This window comes from Haliotis cracherodii, unplaced genomic scaffold (genome assembly GCF_022045235.1).
Source record: "Haliotis cracherodii isolate W230 unplaced genomic scaffold, xgHalCrac1.p SCAF_1, whole genome shotgun sequence".
NCBI classification, from domain to species: Eukaryota; Metazoa; Mollusca; class Gastropoda; order Lepetellida; family Haliotidae; genus Haliotis; species Haliotis cracherodii.
The window spans coordinates 73,452,786-73,480,096 of record NW_027266264.1 but is presented as its reverse complement, the minus strand read 5'-3'; the positions used below and the strand labels follow the sequence as shown (position 1 = coordinate 73,480,096).

Below are 27,311 nucleotides of genomic sequence, written 5' to 3'. Positions count from 1 at the left end.
TTCAGAGCCATTAGACGCTGTAGGTACACGATGTATGCTGTTGTCACTTCACTCTTTTCATGTCATACTGGGTTATCTCGAAACATTGTTTATATGAATCAAGAGTAGGAATTGCAGTTTCATATTTCATTTGCTATATAAGGTCCTCTCCAGTGTCGCCTTGGGAGTCATCAATATCTTATGACAAGAAATCTCCCTAAACAATCTTTGATATTCATCTTGGATACTTGGGCACCCGACCGTCAAATTATTGACTGTTGACATTCATAAATTTGCGTCAACTTTGTATCCGTTCACAGACAACAAAGTAACATACACAAAAGATAGTTTCACATTCCCCATTACTCTCCCTAGAATATCGATAGCTAATCGTGATGTTGAACGATACACATATCATCTCAGTGTTTCAATTGTGGAAATGACAAAAGTTTCCATCTCAACCTCCTCGAATGCAAATAAACGACGACGTCTACAACGGTCCTCTATAACATCGTCTACTCTTACTGCTACGCTCATTCGTAATTGCTTTTGCTTTTGATGTTCATCCGACGACAAGAAGGTATCGCGTTCAATTTTGTTATTTCGGTTACCATAGTAACTATCAGGCTTTCGGATTGCAAGATTATGAAATCTACTCAATGTCTATTCCTAGATAAAAAAAATAGGTGTTGACATCGTCTGTGCAATAGTTCCCCTGTGATGTTAAGCTCAGCTCGTTAACCAAGTCCAATTTAATAGCACGGCGTCTGACATAGGTCGAGCTGTCGATAAAGATATGCATTTATAAGACATAAAACAATAAATGGTGAGACAAAAACAGATAAAACATCGCTATGAACCACATGTCGCCGAATTTGACGGAACAGCCGCTGATAGACGGACACATTCAATCACTGGAATCCCATCGACTGAGGTCGTTAAGGGTTGATTCAGAAATGCAGTTATAGACTTTCAACAGATGATATTGTTCACGACGTAGTGTAAAGTATCTACTCAGAAAATCTATACTTCAGAATAGATAGACCGTGAGTGCATCACTTACATTGGTCTCGGGCCATTGAAAAGAATTAAAATTGAACGGATGATGTGACATTGTAACTTCAGGGGTCTTCGGACTCAATAGTATGACTTAACGTTCTATTAAACATATGATCGTCAACCATTACCTTGTATTGTTAATACTAGATTAGAGAATATAAATCTTTAAACACGCTCGCGTGAATATTGTGTAATGCGCTGATAAGATGTGATATCGTTATTAGCAGGACATCGATTACGAGGTTCCGTTATCCTTGGTTTCAGAGATATGCAGCGATTATCTGAAAAGGAATGTGGTGTTACGCAGGTGTGTTATGAAGAAGCGCCTCCTATTTAGCTGCATATCCGTGCGTTATTTTTCAAATATATACCTAGCGCATTTACATAGCTGTTTCAATTAGAATTGTTTATTAGATTAGTTACATAAACGCAAACCTCTTTTCCCTTCCATCAATTTCCACCATTTTCTGACCGCCTCCATGGTCTAATGGTAGAGCGTCCGCCCGGAGGGCGGAAGGTCCGGGGTTCGATCCCCGGCCGCGTCATACTATAAGACGTTAAAAGAGTCTACTTGTTGTAACCCTGTCTGGTATTGGGCATTAAGGGGCTAAAAGAAGGACTGGTTGGCTTGGAATCAGAATACTGTGTCTGAGTGGGGTATTCATGTTAAACTGCGGCATGGTATCTAAGTGAGCTAGCACTATAACTCGACGACAGCACGGACTAGTACACACACACACACACACACACACACACACACACACACACACGTGCATGCACGTCGCTATATAAGTGCAATAACCTTGGACGGGACGTTAAACCCAATTTCACCTCACCTCACCATCATTTTCTATTTATAAACATCAGGTCTTACTGTTTCCTGCCATCACTTCCATTGTGTGGAAATAACCGGCTTGTTAGTTAACCTGGGTTTGTGTACTCAAGGTGAGTAGGGTTTTACGCCGTTTTCAACAACGCTATAAAATGAGCATGTTGGGAATCGAACCTGGCACTTCAGTGTGACGAACGAACACTTTAGCCGCTAGACTACCCAACTACCAAACGTGCACAGGGCATTGGGGCAATACCACTTTCATCCAGGTGGACCGCAACCGGCCAGTTTCAGGCGTATAGTCATTCACTCTCGACACGAGCGGGGGCGTAATTGGATCTGTTACCTTTCTCCGAGCTGTTAACGGTTTTAGTTTTTGCCTTTGGACCGAGTGTGGGTAGTTAAACTTTAAATTGTTCAAAGCTTCAAAGACGTGTTTTTAACTTCTATTCGTAAATGTCACTGTCACAAGATAAATGGGCAGGAAAGCGCCGTGAGGGAATCCAACGATGCCACAGTGGTGTTTTGTCATTTGCTCTCCTCTACACAGTGCAGCTATCACAGATCGAGCTGTTTGCTGTGTGGTAACATTGCTCAAGTGTAATGACGGCAATTAGTTCAAATCACCTCATTACCACAGCTAAGTTTGTGTGCATACTGTTTAATTAAAAAGACGCTTAATGGTATGAACATACAATGCCATTTAGAAAGTGGTCAAATGTAACAAATGTTATATTTGAGATACCACTTTATGAGTAAAGTACAAATTCTCCCGTGTTTTGTGTGCTGGCGATTTGGTGCTTCACTCTGGTAGTGTGGGTTCGAATCCCGGACGGGATTCAACTCCAAAAAGTACGAGAATCGGTACTTTACTCAGAAAGTGTTATCCCAAATATAACATTTGTTACATTTGACCACTTGTGTCCTCATACCATTAAGTGTTGTTGTTTTTTATTTAACAGTATGCTTTGAACAATTTAAAGTTTAACTACCCAAACTCGGTCCAAAGACCAAAAAAAGGATATCAGCAAACAGGACAAGAAGATAGAATTCCAAGAAGCTTAACCTCTACAAGAGAAAAACGACACAGAAAGACTATATTTCACATTTCAAATGTTGTCGATGTAATGCTATAGGAAACTCCCACCCATAACAATTTCACATTCACCATGGTAACGCCATATACGAGAGTACTAATTGGGATACACTTATACAAAACATCTCTTATTGGAACGGCATTGCCTGAGGGCTGTCGCAGGAAAAGATTTAATGCGCTTACACTGAAGCATCAATGTCCAACTGATTGCAAGGAGAGAAGTTTACAAGTGGTCAGGTATTTGTGAAATGTATAATGAGGTTATTCGCACTACTTATACAAATTCGTAGTTTAAACCTTCCTCTCTCAGGGGGAATTAGTGGACAAGGTTTAACGCTGATTGTGTACATTACTTGACATCCTAATCTGTAAGTATAAGCTGAAACGCGCAGGTGGGTGACGCATGCCACTTCAGAGAAACTCGCTGACTGCCGTATGGTGCTGACAGACCAATGATCACAATCGGGGATTCGAACCTACATCTACACCAGGCAGCTAAGCGAGACAACCATGCACTGTGAATTGTTGAACATTAACATTTCGTCCCTGTCTTCAAAGAGTTCAGAGGCAAAAATGACACACATCCAAGATTGGGGCTTAACTGAATGAATGACTGCTCTTTGACGCTGAAGTCCCAACATCACAGCTGGTTGTACATAAATGTGTCTTAATATCGACAACGATAATCTCCGTCAGGGATAGACAGTACACAAGCATCACGGTTTCACATTGAACCACCCGATCCCCTTTCACGGGAACCTGGCTGATGTTTTGATGACATATTCTACCCGGAATCCCAGGGTGTTAAGTTCCCTGAACCCACCAACACACGCTTAGTAGGTCTACTCCACGTTCGTTCATCACACACACTTCAATAGAAAGCAGTAAACGAGATCACTTTTTATTCGGATGAGCACATCCACAAGCACCTCACGTGTTAAGGGGATGTATATATCTTAAGACATCTTTGAAACCGGGGCTTTTGTGGCAGTATTTCTATCGCTCATCTACAAAGGAACACGGCGTGCCTATTCGACTTGAAATTTTGACCAATTTTAGACATATAAAAGAAGTATGCCAGTGAGAATATTTCATTAGAATCAAGGACGGCGGGTATCATTATATACGTTGTGTGTTTAGTTTGTTTGATGACTGAATGGTATATGTATACACGCTCTTCCTAGGTGTCCCTGTCAATGAAGCCTTACAATGATGAATGCAGTTTCCCGAGGAAGGTGGTTTTATCAACACACCTCCAAACAGGAGGAAAAGTTTTATCGGTCTATATGGCTGTTTGAACATATGTCGTTATTTAAATTGTCATGACTTGGGTGAGGTGGAAGGCTGAATAAGCCGTCGCGAAACACGGACAATATCAAGAGGCGAGTCTTACCTTTCTGAGAAACATCTCCTCTAACATGAGCTTCGGAAGGTCTTGTTCAGTCATCGCTATCTTGTCTCTTCATGAAATATATCCATACAAATGTTTTCAATTGCTCTCATGTTGCACATTATCCTCCATGTTCTCGAGAGCGTGTTTTAAGTCAGATGGTCATGGGATGTAAACAGTACTGACATGAGTCATCGCAGGTTGAATTACCCAGCAGTGTCGGAGACTGATTTGAACTGAAGCATGTTAGGAGTCTATGCACGTCTTATGTGCCTCGGAAAGGATAACTTGCAATAATTAGCATATGTTCACTACTGTGTACGTAATCTGTACCTGTTCCTTTAAGGCTAGCTCCCTGTGTTTAAGGCAGGAGGGTTTATATGAAATCTTGTCTATGTTGATACATGCGCTTAACGTGATTGGAAAAAAAACATACCAGGTGAGCTTCATGCAAATTTAATGTATGATTTATGAAAGATAGTATGTCCGAATGTGTTGAGCTTTGCCTACGTGAGGTGAGGTAAAATGGGGTTTAACGTCGCGTTCAAGATTATTGCACTTATATAGTGTCGTGCATGCACGTACGTGTGTGTGTGTGTGTGCGTACGTTTGTGTGTATGTGCGTGCGTGCGTGCGTGCGTGCGTGTGTGCTTGTACTAGTCCGGACTGATGCCGATTTATAGTGCTAGCCCACTGAGATACCATGCCGAGGTTTAACATGAATGCCCCACTCAGACACGGTATACTGATTCCGAGCCGACCAGTACTTATTTTAGCCCCTTAGCTTGGTACAACAAGTAACATCTTTTAACGTCTTTTGGTATGACGCGGTGGGGTTTCCGCTCTCCGGACAGACGCTCTACCACTAGACCACGGAGGCGGCCAGTGAGTGAGTGAGTGAGTTGGGCTCATGCGGTTTGAACACAGTATTTCAGTTACATCACGATGTCACGCTTGATGTGGGAACACGTGATGCATCTCGTTGTAATTAAACTCTTTGATGCAACCCACGACAAACCAAGGTACATAATCGGGGTGGATCTATGGTCCAAAACGGTCAAGGGTACTTACATTTTTTAAATATGTACTTGTACCAAACCGCTTAAACACAGCAAGCATGACTTTGCTATAAACTTAAAAGGAAAACAAGGTCTCTTGTAAAGACTCTCACATGAGCTTAAAGGCCCACGTCAGGCGACGGTCTCGTTTACCACATGAGTAAAATACAAATTGTACGTCTTCCATACTGCCATATTTATCTCCCAACGCCTTAGCAATCCGTTTATATCATACATCTACTTGCACACGAATAAAGCTGGGAGCACTTAGAGAGCGCGTGTCAGGTTACTGCACTTTTGATGTAAACAAGATCAAAGTATACCGACGCAATTGACAGACATGTCCTTCGAGTAGCACTGTAATACGACCCCGTGCTGCTTACCTAAAAACTCACCTATATAGACATTTTGACAGAATATTACTTCATAACTGCATAAACGATATATTTGCCTTACCTACGTAAATATTGTCTTAAAGTATCAACAACGTTTTCATACATGCATACTCAAGTATGTTTACACTAAAATAAAATAGTATATACAATGTGAGTACATGCCTAACTAAAAAATCCCTCTAGTAAACATGAACTGTCCATGTGTTTTTCTGTATGCGTAGCTGACCGTACAGGTAAACCACACTCACAGATTTACCTGCTGATTACAAAATGACAATCACGCCCTTTATAGCTACACAGGTGAGCGTTCGACTTACCTGTCTACCTGAACCCCTCTACGGTTGACTTGTCACACTAATTGGGGTATCAATGTCCTGATTGTACTTGGAAATGAGATCCCCTTGATTTATGAAATATGTGGAGTAGATTTAGATTCATGCAATGCTGTGTTGGGTTTCGACCTATTTTACTAGCATTGTTTGACATGCGAAGTCACCGCTTCTGCTCCCTGCTGCCATGTTTATTCATGAAACAGACCATAAAGCGTACACTGGCTCATGCGGCTATATGAATGTAAATTAAAAAAGTGTATTAATTTGGTTTTCTAATTTTGGTTTCAGGTACGCTATTCTTGAGTACCACCTGGGGTGTGTAAAACTGGTGAACTTACATGTGTACAATGACCCGTGTCGAGAAGCCACGCTTTTCTATCAATATTACTGTTAACATATTTCGTTTTGAAATGCAGTTCGGGTCCAAGCTAATGGGAATTTCACTTCTTTGATGCAGACATTGTAACTGTATTCGAATCAGCGTTGATGTTATTGTGGGGTGTGTGTTGTGTTCTCCTTCAGAGATTAGCTTCTGTTGGCCTACATGTATCTATAACTCCAGCAAGTGAACCGGTACATTTAGTTTGAACGCAGTATTCCAAATTTGACTAAACGTGATCAAAATTGATTCAGTTATCTCCAAGGGAACATGTTGCCTTGAGCTCCATATACATGTACGTGAGTGAAGGAGTGAGTGAGTGAGTGAGTGAGTGATATAGTACGGCGATCTTGATAGTACTGTTTCGTAACCATTTGTACATGAATATGGAGTCTTGTAAAATAATCTTTCTTGATCCCAATCTCATTACAATCAGATCTTAGTTCTCGTTACCGCAACACAAAGATCTGAGGACATCCCAAACAGGTTACGTCAGTACGACCTTTCGCGAACTTTGATCGACCAATGAAATGACTTATATGAAGACGACATTAGCCAATGAGAAAACAGCTTTCTCGAGCTAGATGACAGTTTTAATCTGGTGACTTCAATTTGAAAAAAAATCGATTCAAAATTTGAAAACTGAACAAAAGAACATTCTGAAATGTCAACTAGATGTCCGAGATTGTATGGTAGCATTTCCCCTGGGCAATTCCCCTGGGCAATTCCCCTGAGTTTCTTCCGTTCAAATGTTTATCCCACTGAAGCAAGAAAAGACGTTGATTTTGACGGATTCAATCGTAAAGCCCGTAACTGTCGTTCAGAACACCCCGTGTTAAATTGTTTGAGGTTGCATGATTAGAAAACTCATTCCGACTGTCACTTTCCTGATCTGGTAAGCGACATTCTGATTGGTCGGATGAAAGGTCGTTCTGACGTGACCCGTAATGGGATGCCCTAAGACCTTTGTTTAGCGGTACGCATTCTGATTTTAATGATATTGTCTTGATCCTAAATTTGATGTGGACTTGTAACCGGCATCATTGTAGTCTCAGAGGGGGACAACGTGTGAAGGCCATTTCCGTTATCCCTGTGGTGATGTTGCTGGAATATTGTTAAAGGCGGCGTAAAACATACTCACTCACCCACTTACTCACTCTCTAGTCTCACAAATGTCAGGCACTTACAATACTTTTACCATCAAATCTATGCATATATCAACTATTCGCCAAACAGAATCCAACAAATTTCAAGTTTAATTGAAGGTGAAGAGTTCCAACTCTTGCCTCGGTTTAAGTCTCAAAGTCCATCTAGTGACTGAATATAAAAATAAAAACTATGTTGTGCATTTACAAAACAGCTGTTTCGCAAGATGTAAACGTTGTACATTTTTCAGTCGCGACTGTTTCGTGTTAATCGACAAGGTAAGAAGCAGTGTTAAATATTGATATAAATCACAAAAATTGAATTTTGTTTATGTGACATTAATATGGGGTGTAGGGTAATCACACAAAGAAACACCGCTCAGAGAAATCTGAGCATCACCGTGTCCCCAGCAACAAAGCTCACGACGTTGCCACATATGACGAGGTTCATCATAATATCATTGTTCCTTCTTGCAGTTGCATACACACACAGAGAGCACGTTAGCCACTTAGAGTGTTTGGAACACTACACACGAGTGTAAGTGACAGCAAGCGTACTGTACGCTAAGCTAGACTAAGTAGAGACGTCATCTTACGTCAAGACAAATAGCTAAAGCAACAACCTTATAAGTAACAGAAAAATATATCGCATCTATCACCACTGCTTGCAGCTTATCTCTACTCGTGTTGCTTGTTTTCTTAAACTAAATTTTACATAAATTAAAGGCGCTGTCTCTCGTTGCAACGAATTCACTTCTTATCAACGCGTGTCAAAGTTGAATCCCTTATAATTAATGACATAACTCACCTGTCCAGTTCAGGTGGATCATCTCCTTGATGACATGAGTGTCAGTGTGGATGTCTATTCCAGGTTATCTACTGTTCACTCAATGCTTAACATGTCAGGAGATCGGGAAAGGATATTCAAAGATGAAGTTCAGCATCACTGCTTGTCAAAACAGCGGGTCACACGTGTTCGGTCAACGGCGTGGTCTGGTGGGTCATTGGGCAGCGGACTTTAAGAGTGTTTTATCCCTCTTTATGTTATCGTCTATACACATATAAAACAGCAGACAGGAGATTTAAAGAGACGCCGTCGACAACGCACAAAGAATTTCACACCTTATATTGCCCCCTTTTTGGTGGAACCAAAGGCCTTCTTGTAGACCAATACTATCAACTTGTTATCAAAACTATATGATGAGCCTTTAACAGATATGGACTATTCAACGTGCTGGGTTTTTTATGGTCAGTGCATTGTGTAAGTAACAATGGTTAGCCCTAGAACATAAATCATGGTGTCCCCTGAGATGCTGGGTAGTTGTGTTTGACAAGGTGTTGTACAAATTGCTTTGTGTTCTCATAACAGTGGAGGGATATTCCTCAACAACACCCGATCTGTCCCCACTGCTATACATTTACATACAGATGTAACTACAGCTCTAGATGTCTAGGCGTACACACATTAGGCACATGGAACGGATCTAATGCTTCAAGGAAGTCGTGTATGTACGTGTGTATGCTTACTCTGAGTACGAGTATACCACCCATACTCGTCAGAACCCATGGATGAAGAAAACATCAATGTATATTTCATAAGGGTCTGACGGGGGCCCTTGATAATTCTACACCAGGTTATAGAGATCCAGGGAGGGTGCTACAGCAGGTTACAGAGATCCAGGGAGTGTACTACAGCAGGTTATAGAGATCCAGGGTGGGTACTACAGCGGGTTATAGAGATCCAGGGAGGGCACTACAGCAGGTTATAGAGATCCAGGGAGGGCACTACAGCAGGTTATAGAGATCCAGGGTGGGTACTACAGCGGGTTATAGAGATCCAGGGAGGGCACTACAGCAGGTTATAGAGATCTAGGGTGGGTACTACAGCAGGTTATAGAGATCCAGGGAGGGTACTACAGCAGGTTATAGAGATCCAGGGAGGGTACTACAACAGGTTATAGAGATCCAGGGAGGGCACTACAGCAGGTTATAGAGATCCAGGGAGGGCACTACAGAAGGTTATACAGATCAGGGAGGGTACTACAACAGGTTATAGAGATCCAGGGAGGGTACTACAACAGGTTATAGAGATCCAGGGAGGGCACTACACCAGATTATAGAGATCCAGGGAGGGTACTACAGCAGGTTATAGAGATCCAGGGAGGGTACTACAACAGGTTATAGAGATCCAGGGAGGGTACTACAACAGGTTATAGAGATCCAGGGAGGGCACTACACCAGATTACAGAGATCCAGGGAGGGCACTACAGAAGGTTATACAGATCAGGGAGGGTACTACAACAGGTTATAGAGATCCAGGGAGGGTACTACAACAGGTTATAGAGATCCAGGGAGGGTACTACAACAGGTTATAGAGATCCAGGGAGGGTACTACAGCAGGTTATAGAGATCCAGGGAGGGTACTACAACAGGTTATAGAGATCCAGGGATGGTACTACAGAAGGTTATAGAGATCCAGGGAGGGCACTACAGAAGGTTATACAGATCAGGGAGGGTACTACAACAGGTTATAGAGATCCAGGGAGGGTACTACAACAGGTTATAGAGATCCAGGGAGGGCACTACACCAGATTATAGAGATCCAGGGAGGGTACTACAGCAGGTTATAGAGATCCAGGGAGGGTACTACAACAGGTTATAGAGATCCAGGGAGGGTACTACAACAGGTTATAGAGATCCAGGGAGGGCACTACACCAGATTACAGAGATCCAGGGAGGGCACTACAGAAGGTTATACAGATCAGGGAGGGTACTACAACAGGTTATAGAGATCCAGGGAGGGTACTACAACAGGTTATAGAGATCCAGGGAGGGCACTACAGAAGGTTATACAGATCAGGGAGGGTACTACAACAGGTTATAGAGATCCAGGGAGGGTACTACAACAGGTTATAGAGATCCAGGGAGGGTACTACAACAGGTTATAGAGATCTAGGGAGGGTACTACAACAGGTTATAGAGATCCAGGGAGGGTACTACAACAGGTTATAGAGATCCAGGGAGGGTACTACAACAGGTTATAGAGATCCAGGGAGGGTACTACAACAGGTTATAGAGATCCAGGGAGGGCACTACACCAGATTACAGAGATCCAGGGAGGGCACTACAGAAGGTTATACAGATCAGGGAGGGTACTACAACAGGTTATAGAGATCCAGGGAGGGTACTACAACAGGTTATAGAGATCCAGGGAGGGTACTACAGCAGGTTATAGAGATCCAGGGAGGGTACTACAACAGGTTATAGAGATCCAGGGAGGGTACTACAACAGGTTATAGAGATCCAGGGAGGGCACTACACCAGATTACAGAGATCCAGGGAGGGTACTACAGCAGGTTATAGAGATCTAGGGTGGGTACTACAGCAGGTTATAGAGATCCAGGGAGGGTACTACAACAGGTTATAGAGATCCAGGGAGGGTACTACAACAGGTTATAGAGATCCAGGGAGGGCACTACACCAGATTACAGAGATCCAGGGAGGGTACTACAACAGGTTATAGAGATCTAGGGTGGGTACTACAGCAGGTTATAGAGATCCAGGGAGGGTACTACAACAGGTTATAGAGATCCAGGGAGGGTACTACAACAGGTTATAGAGATCCAGGGAGGGCACTACACCAGATTACAGAGATCCAGGGAGGGTACTACAGCAGGTTATAGAGATCCAGGGAGGGCACTACAACAGGTTATAGAGATCCAGGGAGGGCACTACAGCAGGTTATAGAGATCCAGGGAGGGCACTACAGAAGGTTATACAGATCAGGGAGGGTACTACACCGGGTTGTAGAGATCCAGGGAGGGCACTATACCAGGTTACAGAGATCCAGGGAGGGTACTACAGCAGGTTATAGAGATACTACAGCAGGTTGTAGAGATCCAGGGAGGGTACTATACCAGGTTAGAGTGATCCAGGGAGGGTACTACACCGGGTTATAGAGATACTACAGCAGGTTGTAGAGATCCAGGGAGGGTACTACAAGAGGTTATAGAGATCCAGGGAGGGTACTACACCGGGTTATAGAGATACTACAGCAGGTTGTAGAGATCCAAGGAGGGTACTATACCAGGTTAGAGTGATCCAGGGAGGGTACTACAGCAGGTTATAGAGATCCAGGAAGGGTACTACACCGGGTTATAGAGATACTACAGCAGGTTGTAGAGATCCAAGGAGGGTACTATACCAGGTTATAGAGATACTATAGCAGGTTGTAGAGATCCAGGGAGGGTACTACAGCAGGTTATAGAGATACTACAGCAGGTTGTAGAGATCCAGGGAGGGTACTATACCAGGTTAGAGTGATCCAGGGAGGGTACTACACCGGGTTATAGAGATCCAGGAAGGGTACTACACCGGGTTATAGAGATACTACAGCAGGTTGTAGAGATCCAGGGAGGGTACTACAAGAGGTTATAGAGATCCAGGGAGGGTACTACAGCAGGTTATAGAGATACTACAGCAGGTTGTAGAGATCCAGGGAGGGTACTACAGCAGGTTATAGAGATCCAGGAAGGGTACTACACCGGGTTATAGAGATACTACAGCAGGTTGTAGAGATCCAGGGAGGGTACTACAAGAGGTTATAGAGATCCAGGGAGGGTACTACACCGGGTTATAGAGATACTACAGCAGGTTGTAGAGATCCAGGGAGGGTACTACAGCAGGTTATAGAGATCCAGGGAGGGTACTACACCGGGTTATAGAGATACTACAGCAGGTTGTAGAGATCCAGGGAGGGTACTACAAGAGGTTATAGAGATCCAGGGAGGGTACTACAGCAGGTTACAGAGATCCAGGGAGGGTACAATACCAGGTTATAGTGACTGAATGTCATGTATCCCCATGTCTTGGGTATTCAGTGTCGTGTACGTCCGTGTGATACATATGCCACTGTTGCATCTCCTGATCACGATTTACATGGTTGCTTAACTTATGACCTTCAGTATACAGAACCAGGGACACTGCAGGATGTTGACAAGATGGTGAGTCTACAGGAAGGTGTAGCCACCGTACGCTGACTCACAGTCTACTCTACCACTCCCCATGTGAAGCTGTGAAATACGCTACTACATATCTGTGCATACTGATCAATAACATCAATGTGGCGGCAAAGTGACATGGAATGAAAAGCATAATGTATATGGAATAATATGACTGTCATATTTTCTTGCTATTCGTTGTAAAAGGGGCTCAGTTAGCTCTGTGTTTAAAGCGTATGTTCAGCAGGTTCCAGATCCGGGTTCGAATCGTAATATTGGTACAACGCATGAAGATCATTTTGGCTTTGTCCCGTCATAAGGCTTGAATATTGCCACGTAAAACTCACTCACTTCATTAAAACACCCACTCACTCACTCACACACACACTAACCCACTCACCCACTCACTCAAATACCCAGTCACTCATTCACACACACACTCACCCACTCACTCAAATACCCAGTCACTCATTCACACACACACTCACCCACTCACTCAAATACCCAGTCACTCACTCACTCACAGGGATAAGCAGTATCATTAAAAATACAATGAAAAGTTACTCTCCATTTGAATACAACCGATATCCCTAATCTGTCAATTATTGAATATGAAAGGGGGTTAATATAGTAAAATACATCTATGCAATGAGTAACGTGTCATACGCATCTTTGAAGAACCACGTGACTCAACAATCACAAGATTAAGACGAAGATACCCAGCAACCGACACATCGCATGATAACACGAACCTAAAGTCGTGTCAGTAGCGACACCACAATAACCAAGACCGTCTCTCGTAAGTTGTGTTTTCAAAGAAAACAAATCACTATGAAATATGGGTAAGATCTTCAAGCCCTCGTCCCCTTCAAAACATCCCCATGACTGCAACACCTGGCTCCATTCAGAGCGCAACATCCCACGTTACACACGTGCGCCTCTCCTCGCGCGAGCGTCATAGTGCGATCCACTAAACAACCTTGATATTCCTCTTGTACATATTTATCTAAAGCATGCCGCGGGCTGTATGTGTGTAGTCCTCAGTTAAACCTACGTCCCTAAAAGGACGAATTTGTTTGAAACTTGGGGCCGAGAGAGCGCTGAGATTATAAGGTTAAGTTAAGAGACTATCTCGATCACACGTACTCGTTATCATTAAAGGGACTGTGAGAACTGGGGAGGCAGTTTTTACCCTACCGTATCACGCATGTCTGCTTTCTTATCACCAAGCTGTCAAAAGCGTAACCATATCACTTCTTTAACAATTCAGCAGCTAAAATTTGTACATGAAATTTACCTTTATATTTTTAAGTCTGTAGGCGTACCCCAGAGTGATCAGCTATGACGTATAAATATTCTATATAGGGGAAAGGTAAATTGTTTATCATTTCAGGGATTTATCTAAGATTCAAAACCATCCGTTATTTTTTTCAAGCTCTTGTTCAAATTCAAGTTCATATTTTCCTAAATTCAGAGGTATGTTAACATTCAATGCAATGATATAAACAAATCCTCAAAGCATCTCCCTTTCTATAAATCATGTTATCAGTGAAATACAAGTCACCAGAGCCATGCTATCAGTTATAATTAAGACAGGAAATTGGGAATGGTTTAATTCCAATATTTTCTAACAGTTGCTGCAGACTTGGGGCCGAATATCTGCTTGAGTAGGTCTGGATAGATCCCTGCATTTTGACATACAGCTACAACAATACAGATGAATGAGACAATGAGGCGTTGTGTTTAAGGAATTGTCTTTGGTCCAGTTGTCAGGTGGTGGTTCCACAGACCGATAGCGTACAAAGCGCCATAGTCAGCCCATGTTGCCACAGCATAGTCATTGAACACAAAAAAACGTGGGGTTACCCCTTCTGAGACAAGACATACTCAACTGTTCTCAGCCCAGCCATAGTTTGAACTATTTGAAACTGAAGTCTGAAGTCTTATATGCAGCGTGTAATTAAGATAATCAAAAGCGATTAACTAAGTGTTATAAAATAATCTCATGTAACTGGTTTCTATAAAAAGCCACTCAACAATCACATAATACATAATAACATCACTAGAAAAAAATATGTATTAATATAGTTAAATAAAATTAATTATATATTTATTTTAATTAATTTAGTTAGTTTAATTAGTATATTTAATTCATTTAATCAATATATTTTAATTTCTTATATTATCTTATACTCATAAGCGATTACTGTATAATTACTGTCGTTCTAAGGGGACACTGGAGAGGCTATTCCATTATCAATTATAGGGGTGTGCCAGTTGTGGTTACATAACCCTTGCATCCATTTTGGGCCTTTCTTGACTGACCAGAGTTGTTTCACTGAACAGTGCGTGTCGATCAAAGGTAAACATAAACAATAAACAATATATATCACCCCGGCAACTAGAATAGTTTATAATACTGGTAAGTGGAATTCCTATACTCCCAGTCTACACGGTAACGTGGATGTTAAACAAAACTACGTCACCTTGAGTAGACACGTCCTTGACGGCTGCGAGCTACATGGATGTACAGTACTTGCGTCCACTGACTGATATGCTACACATGTCAAGTGGCCGCAGGTGGAGCATCATCGCGTAGGCATTTCTTAGAACGCTAGCTCTGTCTCACTGCTGGCCATTTGACTAACTCTACTGCGTCACGTCCTTCGTTACTTCCCTTAGGAGCCTACTCCAACCCACCATCTCTGTGCGGTCTACATCCTCCCACCTTCTCTGTTCCATCAACACATCCACACGCGCGCACACAAGCACACACGTGCACACGTGTACTCAGACACACGCTTTTAAAAACGCACACGCATGCATACACATGCACGCACACGTATGCATAAAGACACGTGTACGTCACTTAAAGCACTACCTCCGCTCTAACATCGACCAACCTCAGCTCTTCCATCCTATAAACAATGCCCACCAACCCCAACATTTCACCCCACACACCATCGTCGCCCTTCTAACAAACTATCTACCACCCCTCCAGCTCACCTGCATCTCTGCTATTTCATCAAACCACCTGCCTCCACAACTACCACTCACCACCTCGGCTTTTCCACCAACCAACCCACCAACAAACCCCTGTCCACCTCCCATCTCCATTTTTCCATCAACCCATCGCCCCCTCCGTATCCACACCACTCGAGGATATTATTCAAATAGATTCCTCTTATTACACAGAGACAATGTCTCAATTTAACAAACGGCACAGATTACAACGCCTTGACCTGGAATAGAAATGGACACCCGACAGTGAAGCATAGCGTCTTTAAGAGATATAGCAAAGCAAAAGAAACCATTTATTACGTTCACGCCGACCGCAGCTGCGATGAAGGCTAAAGATAATTGCATTCTTACAGTAGACAGCATCGCATCTTTACCCACTCCTAGAGATACAGATATTTCTACCGTTGAATGTAAAGGAATGCTAAATATTATACATAATTATATTCCCTTTAACGGATGTACTTGTACACTTATCTGTACATATGTGATGGGCTCCGTATGTCATAAACACTATCAATCTCATTAAAAGCAGATCTTGTACCCCGATATGACACCCCTGTCAAGAGCTGTAGCGAATCGGAGTTTCAGATCTGGGTGCCGTTGTACAAAACAACCTTAGCGCTACGACTGTCGCATGTCTATGGGACCTACGATCACCTCAGCGCTAAGATCGCTTGTACAACGGCGCCCTGGTTGTTAAATCTAACAAATTGAGTATGATGTTATCATTAGGAGAAACATACAGGCCAAACATCAGTTGGTCTGGCAGTTTCAGGGGAGCAGAAGTTTACAGAAACAAATATGCATTCTGAGGAAATTAAAAGCAAGATCAAGACCATATAAGGTCAAAATATATATTACATTGTATTGCAACATATATGTTGAGCACGTGGACCAAATTTAATCACAGTTTGTACAAACATTACTTAGTAATTAACATAAACTGCTTGTTTAATATGCATTTGCGTTCATATTCGATCACCTCTTGCATAATTTCAGGTGTCAGCATTGGGAAGAAGCGTACGAAGTTTCAGCTTCATTGGCCCCGTGATTTCTGATGAGGAGATGTTTACGGAGAGAGTAAATGTATTTTGAGATACTTTAATTTTAAGCACATGGTCAAATGAAGGTTAAAAAATAAAATATCGTGAAGAATGCAACACATTTGTTGTGACCCATTTGTTACAACACAAGTGCCCAATGTTAACAGTATGAAAGACGATGTCCGAGTAGTGGCCATAAGAACGTCCAGCTTTCAGTATTATTGAAGAGCAAATGTCATATCAAGGTACCAATTAAAACTATCGCAAAATACCCGGTATGTTGAGCCCCATAGTAACGACACACGTACCAAATTCCAATACGTTTTGACCACAAGTAGCTGAGTAATGACATGGGGGCTATATTGGAAATCGAAATCGAACCTCTTGAATATGTTGTGGTGTTGTCTTTTAGGGAAGAGGTGTTTCAGCTTCATTGGTCCGCACGATGGACAGGCCCGACACTGCGGTTGTGTTTTACATATAATTCGGATAATAAATATCTGCATATGCATAATAAATTCGGATTCACAATTATTTTCAAGGTATTTTCCATTCGGAAATTGAAACTTTTGAGGAAACCCATCTCGACAACCAGTAACACTGTTCGTGATTTTATCAGGAATGTCTGCGCGGTTTCGAAGTATTGAAAGAAAGGTTTGGTGCAATAGTAAATTAAGGTGATATTGGCTGGGAAATCGAATAAAATACATTAAATTCGACTTAGATGCCAACTTTTATAAGTAAAATTAATGAGAAATGATTAACCGGTGACGTATTAAAGTGAGGCTTGTTCGTGAGAGGTAGTTGAGTTAATAGAGCACAGGGATTGTCCCGCCCATCATGTCCAGTTGGGCAGCTGCAGTCTATCACGATAACAATGCTTCCCACATGTCTACGGTACTTTAGCAGGACCACATAAATCCATATTACATCACAGGAATGTTGTCCGTAGTACATTCGTCGTCACAAACCTTGTTAGTCAACTTTCTCTGAAGACAGGAAGTTTATCTATCACCATAGGTTAATGTATAGGGAGGGTAAGGGATTTGTAGCATAGAAGATGAATTACACTCAAGCGTAGAACTGGACCAACATTGTTGTCGGGTTCTATATGGTAAGCTTATAAGTTAATGTTATGATGATCTTGTATTAATATACATCAGTATATTCTATTGGAAAGGTTGTAAGCTTCAGCAGTCTCAGTGTTGCTTTAATCTGATAGCGTTGGTGCATGTGGTGATTCGGGGACAAATGTCGCGATGCTGGTGTATACAGGCATTTCGAGAGCTGATATGAGCTGAAGTCAAATGGGGTTTATCGTCGCGTTCAAGATTATTGTACTTATTCAGGGACGTGCATGCGTGTGTGTGTGAGGCTGCTTGTACTAGTCAAGACTTATGCCGGTTTTATAGTGCTAGCTAGTCCTGCAGCATGACCGTGGAATATATTTATTTTATGAAAGAAATAATCTAGAAACGCATACAAAAGTAAGTCTAGCCAGCTGTAGCTAGCTCTATTCCACACTCTGAATTTTTTTATTTTTAGAGTCAAGAAGGATATTGTGTAATATAAGACACATGCCGTAATTTAACACGAATACCCCACCCAGACACAGTATACTGACTCCGAGCTCGTCCGTGCTTTATCACCTTAGTGCCGAGCCAGGCGGGGTAAGAACAAGTACCATCTTTTAAAGCTTTTAAGTGTGATGGGGCCGGAGATCGAACACCGACCATCCGTTTTTTTTCTGACAGACGCTCTATCCACTATACCATAGACGCGGTCAGAACTGAAATGAGCCTATACGCTATACGTTACATTTAATGCTTTTAAAGCATGAATAGTGAAATGATTTGTTGTAGGGTTACCATAAACGTTTAATATTCTCATCTACCTGGTTCACGATCTTCTGGCATAGCAATGCGGTGGGTTGTATGATAGTTGCCTACACTTATATACAATGGGTCGAACGCTCCACTAGATATGGTTACATTCAAAATGCGGTTCGTATTTAGATACACGTATTTTGCTGATATATGTATATACAGTAAACTACCGTTATAACGAACTAAAATGGACCACTAATTATAATTCGTTATAACCGTTGTTCGTAATAAGCATATTTACAGCAAATGGACGGGATACCCGTCAGTTCGTTTAAGGGTGTTTGTTATAAACGTATACGTAGTTTCTCTGTACATTATATAAGGCCACACAAACAACACATGTGTTTCAAGTAACGTGGACCCAACAAGTATGGGTGTATGTAAGAAATAAAGGACGGGTGGGAGCTGTTTATCGAAAATAAAACAGTGCAGGGAGAATATTCTACCATCAGTGTTTCATTGTACAATAAACAACTCCCACGAGTCGTATATTTCTTATATGAGATACCAACGGAATGCACAGCCTCTTTAAGGATGATGATAAATTGTACAAGCTTTAAACATGTTTGCCCGTATTTAAAAAAAGATGACTCCCTCAATAGAATCCGACCTCGGCAATATGGGACTAGTCCACTTTATGCACAGGTTGGTATTTCCTGCATATTCTCACAATCCTCAAGTCGGTTACCTATACCTTTTCTCCCTATACCGATTGTCATATCTCTCTCACTTTTGGATGCCATTGCGTTTATCTGCGTTGCCCAGCTACATCTATTGGGAGTAACTCACTAAACATTCCCCTCTCAAAAATAACGTCGTCCAAAACACGACGTCATCAAGTTGCAACCCCTTTTATGAATCTCCAGAATGATGTCATGATAGAACAATGTTTTATCATGAAATAAAGCACGCTTCGTTCTTCACTGTTCTTTGCGATGTATCGCGTAGCTATCTCATATATGTATATATATGTACGAATAAACCAGGTTTCTCTACAATAATATTTAGCATCGTGTTGCATCAAGTACAGTAGTGTACGCAGGAAAAAAAAGTATTGAAAACATACCTACAGCAGCCTCGGGTGCAAGGTGCAGGGCATGTCTGTGTCTGTGTCTGTGTCTGTGTCTGTGTCTGTGTCTGCATGAAACATCCACTGACACAAGTGCCATTACCCAACAATTACCTTAAAAGCAATTTAATGGACTGTAACGTAAGTTTGGTTTGTAGACGGAAACGATGACGAAATCCCGACCACATAACCTTGCATCACACCAAATAGATGTCTGTTCACTTTCAATTACACTGTGATGTAAAACTAGAATCTTAAATGCTTCATAATCCAGGAACATTAATACAGACAACACCGACCAATGTCAGGCTTAGTTTAAGTGCAACCAACCACGATAACCAGTACTTAATGATACGTCCTACAGCTAACGTCAAATGGAAACTGAATCCCAATTTACCTGATAGTAGTTGGATGGGGGTATCCCATTACTGGGAGGTCACTCGGCACTATAGTTGCCAGTAATTAAGTCTTCAGTTACCACATTAATGTCCCTTGTCCAACACGATATCCGGGTTAATTGAGAAGGTTGCAGAGACATGCGTCTTGGTACACGGTATTAATGTCACAATGACACATACGCAGATCCATCTTTACGCTCGTGGAAAAATGTTATGCAGCACTTATTATTCTATATAAAAAAGTCGTATCTAAAAATCGTATCCTTATAAGTGTTGTGACAAAATACACTGCCGTGCAAAAGAAAGTATACACTCAAACTGATATTGACAAGAACTGCTTCACTCTGCTCATTACGGTGTACTGCCCGTGAAGATCCGAGATAGACAAGGTCTTCAACAACCCATGCTTGCCGTAAATGGCAACTATGCTTGTCGTAAGAGGCGACTAACGGGATCGGGTGGTCTGGCTCGCTGACTTGGTTGATGCTCGCATCGTATCCCAAAGCGTGGATCGATGCTCATGATGCTAATCACTGGATTGTCTGGTCTAGACTCGATTATTTACAGACCGATGTCATATAGCTGTAATATTGCCGAGTGCGGCGTTAAACAACAAACAAACATTATGATAAACTGTGAAATTGCGACCGGTTGTGAAATACTCATTGAAATTATGCATGTATAATATCGCTATGATACCCGCATCAAACAGATCATCATCGAATAACCATTTTTGTGTTTCATTTTTAGCCACCATCCAACATTGGTGTATACTTTCTTTTGCAGTGTATATTATTACCTGTTTGTATTCACATTGTGGGAAACTCATATTGAAATACAAACAACCGAAATAGACGATATAATATTTTGTAAATGTTGCTGTAATTATTTGTGGGCCATTTCAGTTGCTTCACCTGCCTTCATATATCACATGATGTCCTAGTGAGAAGGGGTGTTGTGTTCTTTGCATGTGTATATAAGAATAAGAATAAGAACAAATTTAAGTAATGGTGACAGACGTTAAATAGATTATGAACTCAATTAATTTCTGAAAAACATTTTTTTTAAACTTACATTTTGTGGTTAATTTCGGTGCATGTAAATAAGAAATCTTATTAGAATTATATCCTAGTTTATATATATTGGTCTGTATGTTTCGCGTGTGTGTTGAAAAGAAAGTTCTGTACTCACTGAGGAAAACCTTTCACCACTTCATTTCAGTGCAGTGAACGTGTTAATTAGTGTGCTTTTAAAAGCCTCTTTCTGCAATATTCCCCCAAATCACGCCGGGAGACACCAGAAAGGGTTTTCACACATTGTACCCAAATGGGAATCGAACCTCTGTGTTCGATGTGTCGATGGGACGCTTATACCACTAGGCTACCCTACCGCCCCTTCAGTACAGAGATAATCCTGACTTCAATAATAGAGTCATCTTAGTACTTTCTTTCAAGACCAGGTGTATGTTAGCAAAACACAACTACATTTGAAAGTTTCGGGAAACAAATGAGTCTTTATAAACAGGTGCTCTAACCACCCTAACTACACTACAATGTAACTGCAACCGGTTATTTGTCTATATTAGAAACGATGTATGACGCTCCAAATCGTAACCCAATTGGTTCAAACCCAATGTCGCAATTGTAAAGCTATAAACACACTTAAACGAATATAAAGAAGATAAGGCTGTAATCAATGCGGCTCGAAGATTCCTCCCTCATTGTTAGACTCAGCAATACCGCCAGTGTGTCGTATTTTGTTCAAATAAACTTCACTCTATGTAATAATTACACAATGCGATTGTCATGTGAACAAAAGGATCACTGCACCGTTAAGCGTGGTTCACCTCCACACACAAGTGTCGGTCGAAGCAATGTATAAACCATAGATAAAGGGATAAATAAGAGACATCTCGCCTTGTCAGACCCTGCGATACCTTTGTGGGACTGGCAGAAGTCATGTTATACACTATAGAGGGGTCAGAGTCAATCATATCCTAGTTGCAATCCCCCAAACACTGACGGTAACATGGACCATACACTCAATCAAAAATCTATAATGACACTTTGGGTGTTAACAATGTCTTCAGGTGAACAATTGACTTGCCTTTGTATGTGTTTGTGACGCTCACCTTTTCGCGAACACCTCGTGTCATTACTATTTGATAGTGCTCATGATATAGTCGGAATCGTACAATCGACTCTGCTTTATGCAAAGATTTCTATTGGATATGGAAAGGGTTATGTCGCTTAATTCCAGTAACCCAACGGGGCGGTCGGGTAGCCTAGTGGTTAAAGCGTTCGCTCGTCCGGGTTCGATATAGCTGGATTATTGCTAAAAGCAGCGTAAAACCCTACTCACTCACTCACTCCCCAATAACCCAACGGCACCGCGAACTACTTTGAGTTAACAGTGAGTGAATGGGTGATGTTGTTTTGCATCGCACTCGGTAATATTGGGTGTTTGGATCGGGGATATTTATTTTATATAATATTTCGCCCAAGAGTATTTATTTAAGAGAACATAAGTGACACATGAGTTGGGGCCCATAATACGACCGGAATGCCTGCCGTTATTTATTTTGTCCAATTGAGGTGCCAGTTTTATTCTTTCTTTCAAAATCATCACACTCCTATAGATGTTCAATGACGGTGGATGGCTGTCATGTTATTTTGAACTGGGGTTCTGGAAAGGTGTATCTTCCAGTCTGGACTATCGGGTTGTATTACAGACGCCGTCATAATATGTTGTGTTAATGACAACATGAAATCTAACAGTTAGGCGTTATATGTGTATATAGGTTAAGTCTATGTATAAAACAAATGTTCAATATATGAATCACTAAGGCAATTTATATAATGCCTAAATATTTTATGTCATTTTACAAATTGACTAAAAAATCTCTTGACAGACTGACTGAAAATTATCAACAAGTTCAAAAGGGCTTAAAACATCACAATAAAGTAATAATGCTAGGATTAGAAGCCAAACAATACATACATATACATTGACTTTCGTCTTCTTTTAATCCTATCATTTTCAGTCATTCGGTGATAAAATTTAAGATTAAAATGTTTGAAATTTGTTATCATGATAAAATAAACGGACAGAATTTTTATTTGTAAAATAACTGAAATATTTAAGCATTTTGTAATTTGCCTAAGTGGAAATTTCAGTCATTTTACACATTGACGGTCATGTGTACACACAAGGAACCATTTAGCATTGAATCTCACTCTCATAATGTCGTTACAAGCTTTACCATCCGACTGATCAACGGCAAATTCTACATTTCGATAGTTATGCGACAGTGATGTAGTTATGCGACAGTGATGTCACAGTTGTGATACTACTGCTTGTTCAACTACATCAGTATTATTGCGATGGCTTGCTGAGTGCCTGCTCCGCCCTTCATCACAGATTTCTTCGTGGTCGATGTGTTGACAAAACCCAACACACCCATTGAGTCTGGAGTCAGCGAGTGCTTACTATTTACTCGCCTTATTATTATGAGTAGTACGTTACAGAAGGCTTTATAACATATTTACTCGCCTCGGTTGTACGTTACACTGGAATGTATCACACAGTAGCTCACAGTAGACTTTATAACATATTAACTCGCCTCGGTTGTACGTTACACTAACATGTATCACACAGTAGCTTACAGTAGACTTTATAACATATTTACTCGCCTCGGTTGTACGTTACACTGGAATGTATCACACAGTAGCTCACAGTAGACTTTATAACATATTAACTCGCCTCGGTTGTACGTTACACTAACATGTATCACACAGTAGCTTACAGTAGACTTTATAACATATTTACTCGCCTCGGTTGTACGTTACACTAGAATGTATCACACAGTAGCTTACAGTAGACTTTATAACATATTTACTCGACTCGGTTGTACGTTACACTAGAATGTATCACACAGTAGCTTACAGTAGACTTTATAACATATTAACTCGCCTCGGTTGTACGTTACACTAGAATGTATCACACAGTAGCTTACAGTAGACTTTATAACATATTTACTCGCCTCGGTTGTACGTTACACTAGAATGTATCACACAGTAGCTTACAGTAGACTTTATAACATATTAACTCGCCTCGGTTGTTCGTTACACTAGAATGTATCACACAGTAGCTCACAGTAGACTTTATAACATATTAACTCGCCTTGTAAGTTTTAACACAGTAGTAGATTACAGACGACTTTATAACATATATACTTGCCTTGTCAGATTCAGTATACACAGTAGTTTACGAAGACTTTATAACATTTATTTGCTTTGTCAGTAGTATCACATACTAGCTTTCAGTAGACTTAACTGATTAACTGACTTTATAACATATATACTTGCCTTGTCAGATTCAGTATACACAGTAGTTTACGAAGACTTTATAACATTTATTTGCTTTGTCAGTAGTATCACATACTAGCTTTCAGTAGACTTTCTAACATATTTACTCGCATCACACAGAAGTAGTGCGTTGCAGTAGATGCATAACTGACATATTTACTCGCATCACACAGAAGTAGTGCGTTGCAGTAGATGTATAACTGACATATTTACTCGCATCACACAGAAGTAGTGCGTTGCTGCAGATGTATAACTGACATATTTACTCGCATCACACAGAAGTAGTGCGTTGCTGCAGATGTATAACTGACATATTTACTCGCATCACACAGAAGTAGTGCGTTGCAGTAGATGTATAACTGACATATTTACTCGCATCACACAAAAGTAGTGCGTTGCAGTAGATGTATAACTGACATATTTACTCCGTCAGTCAGCATCGCCCAGTACACAAGAGCTGTCGACACTACCACCATTACCACACGTTGAAGCATTCGATGCTATAATACATGAATTGTCTACATCACTGACAGTCAATGGCAATGACCATTCTTGCAGAAGTTGATGGATAGTCGTCATCACACATCGCTCACACCAAATGTTAGACAGACATGAACTGTATAAACTGACTAATAATTTTGAGAGAAAAAACCTTTTCTATCACAATTTAACCTAACTACTATAACGACATATTTGTTCTATTCTGAATAGTTAAAACCCCAGGTAGAACCTAAACGGGCATTTTAAATTGCCCTCTCACGGCAGTAATTTGATTTCACACGCAATAACGTCATGCTTCACCGCCATGGTATTTAAATCACATTGACGTCATTTCAGTCCACTACACTTCTTTAAATCCATAAATGATGCGTCTTATTCCTGTTTACCTTTTCCACATATATTTCAATAAAACATTATACCGACTCTAACCTTGTCAGAAAGGTGAAGACTATACACCCGATAAAGTCTCACGGCTCCATATTCGTCGGAGATCGACCGATGTTAGTTATGTTTGTTTACTTTTTCGACATGTATCTTATCAATAGCTATCCATAAAAGTAACAACTACCGACTCTTACCTTGTCGCGGAAAGGTGAAGGCTACAGATCTGATAAAGCGTCACAGCTCCATCGTCATCGACAGTGACACACACGGGCGTTAATTCATCACCTCTCTGATCACTTCTGCTGATAATCCTGGCACTGTCACTGGAATAGTTCCAGCAAACCGAGAAGCCACGACCTCCTTTGATGCCAGGCTAGCGCACAACCTTAATAATTATATCCGTGGCAAAGAGACACCACTCAAACGTTATTGTATGCCCGAGAAGTGCATTTGGTAATAGGCGCTTTGGCTTCGGGGTATAGCTCGTGTATAATTTTGGATGATTTTGTCGGGATTTTAGAAAAACCTGTTAACACATCAATCTTTAGTCAGCACTTGAGACTGTACCTTTCACCTGAACGTCCTTGACGGAGGGGCTGGTCTTCTATCTGATTGTCAGGTAAGGCCCATGCGCATCTAAGATCATCCGTACCGTTTGAAAGCAGTTACGCCTGTTACCATCCAAACCTGCGGAAAATATACATCCTGATTTTAAAATTGTTCACATACCCTTTAGTCGTAATCAGCAGTTGAAAACAGCAGTGACGCGCTGCATACATCCACCAAGGCAACACTAGAAAATCCACATCGGGGAGCAACACCAGTAACTTTTCTCTATCAGGATGACATTATCACAACGGTCCAACTGACTAGTGTCTGTCACACCTCCGCTGTGGAAATCCCAAGTACAGGATGTAGGCTTGCTGTGAGGCGACGACACCTGCGCCTTCAACACCATCTACGTCGTCTCACGCGGGTCACTCCGTCACAAATAAATACCTCGCTAGCACTGGTCTGGCCACCCTCTCCGGTGTACACGAGTAGTTTCACTGAACATCATATTTCCAATGCATTCCCTTCAGCGCAGTGCTCGTGTGTCGCCGTACGCTGCCTTGCTCGACTCGGCTGACAGCGGCGATACTCTCGGGGGCTGACAGAGCCCTGAAGAGACACTCAGTCGTCAGGCTTGTCGGCCTCGGATTGGGGCATTCTCAACACCATGCACTACCGTGTAATACGTTGTTCGCTGGTGAAAACATTTTTTGACATGTTAGGTTTTTAAAGTAGTTGAGGTGTGATGCCTATATATATATATATATATATATATATATATATATATATATATATATATATATATATATATATATATATATATATATATATATATATATTATTGCACTTATATAGCGACGTACATGCACGAGTGTGTGTGTGTGTGTGACTGCTTGTATATAGATTTTATAGTGCTAGCCCACTGAGATACCATGTCTACTGACTGCGAGCCGACCAGTCTTTGGTTTAACCCCTAAATGCCGAGTGTAAGACAGGGTAGCAACAAGTACCATCTTTTAACGTCTTTTGGGTATGACGCAGCCGAAGATCGAATCCCGGACCTTCCGCTCTCCGGGCGGACACTCTACCACTAGACTAGGGAGGTGAGTGAGTGAGTGAGTGAGTTAACAAGCCCGAAGTGATGCAGGTCTCAGACGTTTAGTGAGTGAGTGAGTTGTGTTTAACGCCGTTTTTAACAGCATTCCAGTTATATCGCGGCGTGTAAGCTTAATGTGGGAGGAGAGCCTCAAGTGATGCAGGTCTCAGACGTTTACCACTTCGGTGAAACCCACGAGTACGGGTAAGGTGCTGACGACTTGGCCACCCGTGCCCCCAGACTAGGAAGGAGGAAGGTCTATGATATAATCCTGGTATGTATGATATAATTCTTGCTTGATATGATATAATCCTGGTATATATGATATA

General features: G+C 41.4%; 1 protein-coding gene across 2 annotated transcripts in view; it reads right to left on the bottom strand.

Moving 5' to 3' along the window:
• The window catches only part of LOC139471270 (protein FAM167B-like), a 52,643-nt gene extending 26,179 nt beyond the window's left edge, over positions 1-26,464 (bottom strand). Inside the window, exon 1 of one of the 2 annotated variants that reach the window (XM_071253606.1) lies at positions 26,064-26,464. In XM_071253606.1, the coding sequence (XP_071109707.1) occupies positions 26,064-26,113 (50 nt within the window). In that variant the 5' untranslated portion in view covers positions 26,114-26,464. Of the gene's footprint in view, positions 1-4,359; positions 4,406-26,063 lie in introns of those variants that run through there. The other variant, XM_071253680.1, reaches the window with a different exon arrangement.
• Positions 26,465-27,311: the final 847 nt, after the last annotated feature.